Source organism: Coffea arabica, chromosome 10e (genome assembly GCF_036785885.1).
Source record: "Coffea arabica cultivar ET-39 chromosome 10e, Coffea Arabica ET-39 HiFi, whole genome shotgun sequence".
In the NCBI taxonomy this organism is placed as follows: domain Eukaryota; kingdom Viridiplantae; phylum Streptophyta; class Magnoliopsida; order Gentianales; family Rubiaceae; genus Coffea; species Coffea arabica.
Window position 1 is genome coordinate 16,657,853 of NC_092328.1, and position 9,339 is coordinate 16,667,191.

General features: G+C 34.1%; 2 protein-coding genes across 2 annotated transcripts; one reads left to right on the forward strand and one right to left on the reverse strand.

The window, feature by feature from the left end:
• Positions 1–211: 211 nt before the first annotated feature.
• On the forward strand, positions 212–2,912 carry LOC113712110 (cypmaclein). Its single transcript, XM_027235400.2, has 4 exons — positions 212–368; positions 504–557; positions 2,245–2,275; positions 2,407–2,912. Exons 1-4 carry the CDS (start codon positions 324–326, stop codon positions 2,586–2,588), a joined length of 312 nt encoding a protein of 103 aa, XP_027091201.1. The 5' UTR covers positions 212–323; the 3' UTR covers positions 2,589–2,912.
• A 4,029-nt stretch (positions 2,913–6,941) lies between these two features.
• Positions 6,942–8,279, reverse strand: LOC113711345 (cypmaclein). The gene is made up of 3 exons (XM_027234510.2): positions 8,166–8,279; positions 7,440–7,482; positions 6,942–7,330 (listed from the first exon to the last, which is right to left on the reverse strand). Exons 1-3 carry the CDS (start codon positions 8,226–8,228, stop codon positions 7,149–7,151), a joined length of 288 nt encoding a protein of 95 aa, XP_027090311.1. The 5' UTR covers positions 8,229–8,279; the 3' UTR covers positions 6,942–7,148.
• Positions 8,280–9,339: the final 1,060 nt, after the last annotated feature.

The window sequence follows — 9,339 nt, forward strand, 5'->3', positions numbered from 1 at the left end:
ATGGGAGACAAGAAGTATACGTAAATAAAAATTAAGAAAACACATAATTAATTTTTTATGTACCACCGCCAATATACTAAGAAACATAAATGCATTGCTGTATATTTAAGAATTGAAGTTCAAATTTATATTAGAATCAAATGACATGCATCTATACTCGCTAATATATAAGTGATAAAGTTTAATCTTTCACGCATGATGGCCTATAAAAGGCTCTACTCATTGAACGGCTTTGTTTGTGAAGCTCTCAATTACTATCATCTTCACCAGCATTGTTTCTTTTGACTCCTCCCTATACATACCGCAAAATCCCTCTTCAAGAAATGAAGCTTTTCAGCCTTTTCCTTGTTGCCGTCCTCCTTCTACAGGTTTGTTTCGGGTCGCTAACGCCACCAACTAGCTAGCAAAGGAAAATAAGCTGATCTTTCTTGATAGCTGAAAATGTCATTGCCTGCACTTGCAGTTTCCAGTTGTGTTTACTTTCTACATTTCACATATTTCAGGTTTTCACAGAGGCATTGTCCGTCAGTCACACCACCACTCCTCAGACTCATCAGGTCGTTCATTTAGGTTTTCCTTTTTCTTCCCCCTTTTTTAAGTTTTTTTCCTTCTCAATCTTTATATTGTAATTTTTCCATGCAACCATTAGACATCTTACCAACAATCATGTAGCAGTCCACTTCATTTCTTTTTCATATTTTGTTAATATTTCATATAAACAGTAGAAGTTCCCTGAATTTTCTACATATTGCGGCCCTTTAGGCAGAGGTTCAGAAGCGGAATGCGGTTTAAATGAGCCATCTCACATAAATTTTAGGTTCCACTAATGGAGTTCACCTAAGGCCCCGCTTATCTTCTGAGATATGGTCCATGTAAACTTGGTCTATATTCAAATTTGCATCCTTTGACATGGCAACCCAAAGCCTTATGAAGTAGGCAATTATAATTGATGATCTATTAAATATAATTAACAACGTAAACAAACTATACCAAGAAGATCTATAAATCAGTCAAAAAGTTGAGGGAAAAAACTAGAATTCATACTGACTTCATTTTAGAGATACTCAAATATTTGGTTAAAAATGCGAAGTATATCTAACAACTAGGTCGAAATCCATGAGCTAAGTTATATGTTAGCCCACAATTGATGAAGAAAAGCGCTTTCTTGCTTATAATTTGGACCAGAATATGTAACAATTTGAATAGAGTTTGGAAATCATTGCATAGATTGTTTTCATGTTTTGAATTTCTCCCTTTGTTTTTTGCAGTCTTGAGTTAGTTCCTCTTTGCCTGATCTTTACATATGATTAATGTTTCAATCAGTCTGCTTTGACATATTCCTTTCCTCGTTCACTCTCCTGAATCATTAACTTCAAACTGTTCTGCCTCCAAACTTCTTCATTTGAATTTTGAAGGTATAGCACAACAGTGAAAGGTTGTCTGATTGAGATTGTACAGATATGGTGGGAATATAGGGCCTTGTTCTCGTTTGCTTAGTGAAAATCCGATTGTGGAAAGTGATTATGAAGAATAGTTAGAAGCAGTAAGAATTATTTTTTGGTAGGTTAAGGAGTTTATCCTTTTTTATCATTAAAAATATATAACCTAAATGTAAAGTCAATGTGGACATAAAAAAGAATTAATTGTTCAAAATCAGAACCTATAATTAGTTAAAATAATCAACTAAGAATAAGGCCTAAATGCTATAAGAAGGATTCTACAGAATTGAGAAGGGAAGGGAGAGGGGAATTGGTTAACTTTGGATCCACTTTTACAATTTTGGTATTACATTTCATGTTATACTATTTACCCTATATTTGGAGCCTCTATTATACTTTGGTGTTACTGTTTACCTTGACACAAAATGGAGCATAACATAAAAAAGTACAAGCTTAAATACGAAGGATCCTAAGCCCTAACACTATTTTGGAATTTAGGTTGCCAGTGGACCAATCTTAGACATATACCATGTGGCTGCAAATGCCCGACATCGACTACACGCAGCCTCGACTCTTGACGAGACAACGTCCAAGACAAATTATTAGGGAGATGGGCTAATACTCTGATTTTGCTCAGTAGACCATTTGAAAGAGAAAGAAAAAAATGCATGTTTTTCAAACGTATAACTTGATTCAGTATAAATATAAATAAGAAAACTAATCAACAGACAACCCGTGCTTTAAAAAGAAAATCATTTTCTAGTTCCTGCTAATTCTGATTTTGATATGTTACCTTTTCATGCAGGTGGACGGTCGGTCTAAACCTCCAAAAATTAGTAAGTCATAAGTTAAATTCAATTCCTTAGCCAACTCTAGTTCTTGAAATTTCCCAGACAAATTTGGTTGAAGATTAGCTCTTAAGTTTTATAATTCCCGTGAACTTATAATTTTTTATGCTGTAATACAGATTGCAGCTATGCATGCTCGAGAAGATGTAGCAAGGCATCAAGAAAGAATGTTTGCACCAGAACGTGCAAGGCCTGCTGTGCAAGGTGCAACTGTGTTCCACCAGGAACTTATGGAAACAAGGAACTTTGTCCCTGCTATGCCAGATTGAAGACCCGAGGGAACAAGCCCAAGTGCCCTTGAGCCTTGAATGCTCCCTTTCTGTATAATCATTAGTAATAATAATCATTGCTTTTCCTGTGTGTGGAAGTATCAAAGAATAGCCCCAAAAAAAAAAAAGTATCAAAGAATAAATTGAGATGAGTGACTGCATTTTCTTGGCGCTTGGTGGTCAGGGTAACTGTTGAGTATTGCTTATTAGATTTTGACGATATAGAACATGCCCATAGAAAAAAAAATTCCAGTGAGAGGTCTCTGTTGTTGTCCATGAATGTTTTATGTAAATTAGCAAAACTTCCTATCCTTTAGCTCAGATAACTCAAATAAAACTTTAAAGTTAAGGGACCATATCGGTTATCTAATTGTTGTTGTTGGTTTTTTTTTTTTTTAAGTTAATGGGATATTCGGAATTCAGGACCTTCTATTTATAATCCCTCATATCCTACCATCCAACCCAATCCTCCCCCATTTAATTGTTGTTTTAATGGTAAGCATGAAACTTAGATGACTTTTCCATTACATTTTCTTAATTTATCATCAAGGGTCCTTCATTGTTAATTTTTGTGATAATAAGAAACTACATAGGGACATAGTGATAAATAAGGGACCATGTTTGTAAAGTTTCAGAAGATAAAGGACCAAAATGATTATTTTCTCTTCTCATTTTATTACATTATGCTTGGCTTTTGTAAATGATTTGTCTACGCAGTGAAGATAATTGTCAGGCTGTTTATGGGTGGACAGATTCCGTGTTTTTGTAAAATTCTCAATGGCGTTAAATTCAGACCAAATAGTGATTCATCTAAACTAATGGATCAGAGTCAATTGGTCAGACTCTTCTCAACAATCCATTGACATCAACATGATGTTATAATTATTTTTTATTTTTATAATTTTAAAAATATTGAAATTAAGTTCTTGATTATATTTTGGTCAACTATATAAAACGTTCCAAAAATATCAAGCTTGCTATCGTATATACACCTAAAAATTATGTATAAAAATGTAAATTCATATCTAAAATATGTTCATTCTCAAAACTACTTAAAAAACTAAATTAAAATAAAGCATACCCAGTTCGAGATTTTTTTTGTTAGGAATATGGCTTTCTAATTAAAGTTGGAACCATTGATGATAAATTAATAAGATGATAGAGATAAAAACTTCTTGGTTTAGAGATTGTTTAGGGGTATGAGTAATTTTGATGTTTATACTGAATAGGTAGCCTTTTTTTTTTGTTCCTATTAATAAATGAAAGTTTTACAATTTCTCAAATTATGTTTGGAAATAACAAGAGAGGAAAGCAATTGAACCGAGTCAAAACAGTCGAATCGAATCATTGGTTTGACCGATTTTTGATAATTTTGATTGAATTTTTACTAAAACGATTTTGTACTCTTACCCACCTCGGGAAGAAGGTCAATTCATGGTCAAACCGGACCACTAGAAATTCTAGGATCTTATTCTAGGGCCTGGAAACAAAGTTTTCTCTAATGGTAGTTTTATTTTGGCTCGCCTTAAAAGAAAGGGGGGAAAGGCAAAATATATGCTTATTCAACTAAGTTTTAAGGGGATTGAGACATAATTTAATGCCAATTCTTTTTTTTTTTAAACAAGTATGGAATTTAAGAAGCGGAGTGAGAGATTTAAATCAAAACCTCTAATTTCTAAAACTTTAACCTTAGCCACAATCAATTTTTATCTGTGATTTGCTTAATTAATTTGTGAACAAAACTCAAATAAAATTGTGCGGAATGAAACTTAATTTTTGTATAAGGTAGAATTTGACTTATACTTTACCTCTAGAGTTACAAAAATAGTTGCCACGAACCCATTCAAACATGTATGCTCCATTTTTTTTTTTAAATTCTCCCATTTCTTTCTATACTCTTTCCATCCCCAATTACCAAGTATAAGATTTCAATCCTGAATCTAATAAGAGAGAAAACTCTTAAGAGTCTCTCCTGTCACAAGTGAGAAAACGCATTTTAACTTATTTTTATTAGTTTTTATTATTTCGGCCCTCTTCTTACCAAGAGCTGAGGATTGCCCGTTCAGTTACGTCAATGACGATGTCATGCAATGGATCATGGGCTTCACGCTTCAGTTGTCATTAGTATCAACTGCACAGTATAATGTAAAATGTAGGACAACTAATATAGATACTAACATGCCCAGTCTGGGTTCGGTCCAGTGATTGTAACCCAGTTGGGTGAGAGCCACCAACCGGATCGAATCCCAGTCGTTACCATTGATCGATGATGTCGGGCAGCCTCTCGCGATCACGCAGTGGGATTAGTTGGGGCGTACGGTAACCAGTCCTCGGCCCCAGATACCCACTGTGATGAAAAAAAAAATATATATATATATAGATACTAACATAACAAATGTAAACACTAATACAATAAAATAAAAAACATAACAATTTTTTAACTCATTAAAATTGGTGTTTTATATTTAATCTACTCTAACGAATTTCAGAACTTCCAAATCTCCCACCTTTAACTGTACTCTACAGTCACTATTGTGACTGCAGAGGATCTCAATCCGTTGGAAATGGGGTAGGGACGGTCATGATTTGGCCAAAAAATTTTGTGCGATCCAAATAATAAGTTGTGCATCGATTTTCACACTGTGTGTGGGACCCGCAAAATTTTATACTAAAGTTACACGTTGTGCAAATAAAGTTACGCCGTGTGTAACCAAAATTACGCGCTGTTGAAAATGACCAAAACCGTTGGGGACGGTTGTACGTGCCCCTTGTCCCAATCCGTCATGCAGCATACACAACATACTAATGAGTAGAGATAGAGAGATATGATATAAATTTTAGAATAAATTGCAAAAAAGGTTACCAAAGTATTTAAAACTGCACCGGTCGATTACTTAACATTTTTTTTACTCAAAAAAGTCACTCATCTCTTTAAAACGAGCCTTATGGATCATTTCAGCGAGCATAACATTTAAGCCAACTGGAAATTAGCAATTTAACTTGTTAGTGCAGGTTTTCAAGCATAAAGGTGTCCAAAAATAATTACCCAAACTTTTTCAAAAAAAAAAAAAAAAAACTCAAACTTCAAGACTGATTTGTATTTTGATCAAAGCTAAAAGGAGTTAAATGTAATGAAACCAAAAAAAAAAAACACGCCAACACTGTATTACCTCTTCTTCCTCTCACCGTCCCGGCACGCATCCCAGCACCCCCAACACCTGACCTTCGCAGATCGGGTCCCTACACGATTGTCAGCAAATTTCATAAAAGGAGCAGAAGTTGCTGGCAAATTTCAAGAACTTTTGTCAGTTTACTTGAAAAGGCTTTTGGCATTTGAAAATCTATTTAAGGTGAATAATTCGTTCAAACAGCCTGCTCTTGTGAAGACCATTATTGCCGTTGTTGTCGCTGGTGAGAAGAAGCCAAAAAATGCGCTGTTGCTCCAAAGAAAGAGGCTGTGATAAGAAGCAGCCGAAGAAAGCATTGTTTTGAGTTAGGAATTTCATTTTTATTTTTTTATTTTTTTAAATTTTTTGACATTTTTACGCTAAAAATCTATATTAACAGGTCATTTACTTGTTCCGGTCACGTTAAGAGCTAAACTCGCTACAATGACGTAAAAGGCTCGTTTTAAGGAGATGAGTGACTTTTTTGGTAAAAAAAGAAAAAAGTTAAGTGAACAACTTGTGCAACTTTAAATAATTTGGTGACTTTTTTGGGCTATTTACTCTAAATTCTATACGTCAGTATTGTTCTTGATTCTTGAAAGTTGAAACGGGTCTGTACTTACAAATTCGTGGGGAATTGAGCAAAGTAACTACTAGCAAAGACATTATTGACAAATTCTGTACTCAATTGACTTCTTTATCTTAACCACTGGGCAATGGCTCAGTGGCCACCAGGGGACTGAAGTCCCTCCTTAGGCTGTTGGTGAGGGTTTCAATCTCATCAGCAGTGAAAAAAAATCTAAGAGTTGTGTCATAGCACTCCCTTGGTCTAGTTGGGTCTGTATACCTACTAACCCCTACAACAGTCTCCTTAGGCTCCCCCTCCCCCTAGATTAGAATAGAGTAGGTTATACAAATGCATTGTTGCTGACAAAAAAAAAAAAAAATTGACTTCTTTATCTTGCTGATGTTTTAATAAAAGTAACTACTAGCAAAGACATTATAGACATAGAAAATGGCGTGGGGATTTGGCAGAATTAGACAAACCTAGCAAGATGAAGCACACCATTAATTACCACCAAGATATGGAAATACAAAGATTCGGCTCAACCCTTTCAATACAGCTAAACTAACAAGACCATCATATTCCCAAACCATGCGAAACAATTTTAAGGAAAGAAAAAATGAAAAAAAAAACAAATAACCCACAGAAACTACTTATTAAAAGATTAATGTTGTTTTATATCATCTAAAAGCATCAAATTGACATAAAGCATTTTTCACTTTTGCATTCAACATGTATTCTTCATCATAGTGATTTTGGTGCCATGCATTTGCATTCAACAGCATTCTTCATCCTTTTATGCTTTCCAATATTTTTCCGGATATATATATATATATATATAGGGCACCTTTTTTTTTTAATTAAGGGCACTTGTGCCTTCCTCCATGAGTTGTCATGCGGGCATAGCAAGGGCAGACATCTTCATTCCCGGAGGTGCCTGGAGGAACGCAGTTGCACCTCTGGCAGCAAGTATTGCAAGCCCTAATGCACATTTTATGCCTCGAAGACTTGCTGCACCGATATGCACACTTTTCTGGACAATCTGTTAAAACAAAGTGCAAAGGCATAATTGGAAAATTAATATTTGATTAAAAAAATTGACCTAATAAAGCACATAAACTAATGACACTAGTAATATTAGGCATGTGTACCGATGGTGGCTTTTTCGACTGTCAGGTCGTTGTCACCATTTATCTGCAAATCATTTTGACAATGGTTATTAAATTAGCAAGATTTGCCTCCCTTAATTACATATATTCAAGAAAAACAGAAATACTAGCTTTACAAGTTGGTTCAAATACATTATGGTTATTCTAACTGTTCGAATTTTATAGGAAATGTCAGCGTCGCAAACAGTTAGTATAATTTTTTTTTTTATTTTGAGAGAGTTAAAAAAGGATGTTTAATTAATGATCAAAATCCTATAGTATATGTACAAAAAAAAAATTTATATATGAATGCAGAGATCTTACGGTTGGAAAAGCTCAAATATTCTTTTGAAGTGCATTCATTAATACATGATCAAGCAACAAAATATGGGATTTTTGCTCATGCTAACTACTTCAAGTATGCTAATTCTATGAAAATGGTAAAAGGGAAACAAATTTTCCAGTAATGACTGAGATTTTAACAAATTATTTTTCTGAAAAGTGAACTTTATTGTTAACAAAACTAAAGGTTGCCTTCCTTGATGAACATATATTCGTCCCCTCCCATTTCGGAGATTCTGACTTCCAGGATTCCGACATTCTGACTCATATTTCTTCATGTGTATGAATGTAAAGTTGCAAGATTACTGTGTCAACTTCGAATTATCTCACCTAAAAGCATCAACTATAGAACAAGATTAAATAGGCTTGCAAGAACTCTTGACCTACCCCATGAACAAGGATTAGACAGAGGAAAGCCACAAGCAGTGCTGCGTTTTTTGAGCTCGCCATATCAAAAGTTGGAAACTACAAAATTTTCTAGCAGAAAGAAAAGAGAAGAACTGACGTAAATTGTGTGAAAAAAAAGTGATGACCATTTCTTATATAGGAAAATGTCCATATCGATTTAGGTAATTTGGGTGGTTTATTTCCTTTACGTGTACGTAGGAAAATCAAGTGACTCTAACAGACTTCCTATTCATCCATTTTAAATGCAATTTCTGCCTGACACGACCAAGTCTTAGCAGTGATCCGTTGAAGTCTCCATTCTGAAGCTATTAGTATGCTACATCTATCACTCTATTTAGGGTAAAAACAAATTAAGCACTTGGAAGTTAAATTTTAGCTTTAAGCTATGACTATTAGCACTTCACTTTTTATATATGATACTTACTTTTCTTTTTATTTTTTGAAGGAAATTATAAGGACGAGTAATAAAACAGAAACAGTTACGGTACTTAGTTTTCTTTTTTAAAAAAGAAATAGAGGCTCATAAGTAAAATTCTACTTGAGAGATAGACTTGGACGCAGCTTTAAAGACTTCTACTTTTACGACTTTTGTAAACCCTTGATCTCACCAAGTCCAAGGGTTGTTGTTAAATCACTATTCTAGCTCCAATTATGTTTAGTCAAAAGATATTGCAAATAAATGACTTTTGTACATGCATAACCATCGAGTTACAAGGAAAAAAATAATAATAACTCTCCTCAAACTGATTGTCTTCAATCCAATGCTCGTGATTGTAGGAATATGGATTTGACCCAAATTCTTGATCCAAATAGTATCCATATCATGCAATATATTTGTAAATGTCGGATAAATATTTAGATATTATCTGGTTGATTAATTAATTTATCACATAAAAGACTACTTGTTTTAGATAAGATTAGCTTCCTGACAGTGTGGTTGAAATGAGAACAATTATCTAGAGATTTATCTGATGGTCTCTTATTTTTTTCTTTAATAGATACCAGGTACAACGTACAATTTTTGTAACCCTATTGTATTTTTTCATACATATTCTCTACATCCATCCTAAGACTTGAAGGGACATGCTTGTTGTTGTAGTAGCAGTGGACTACAGCGCATGGAATCATGGAAGACTTGAAAGGACATGATTGT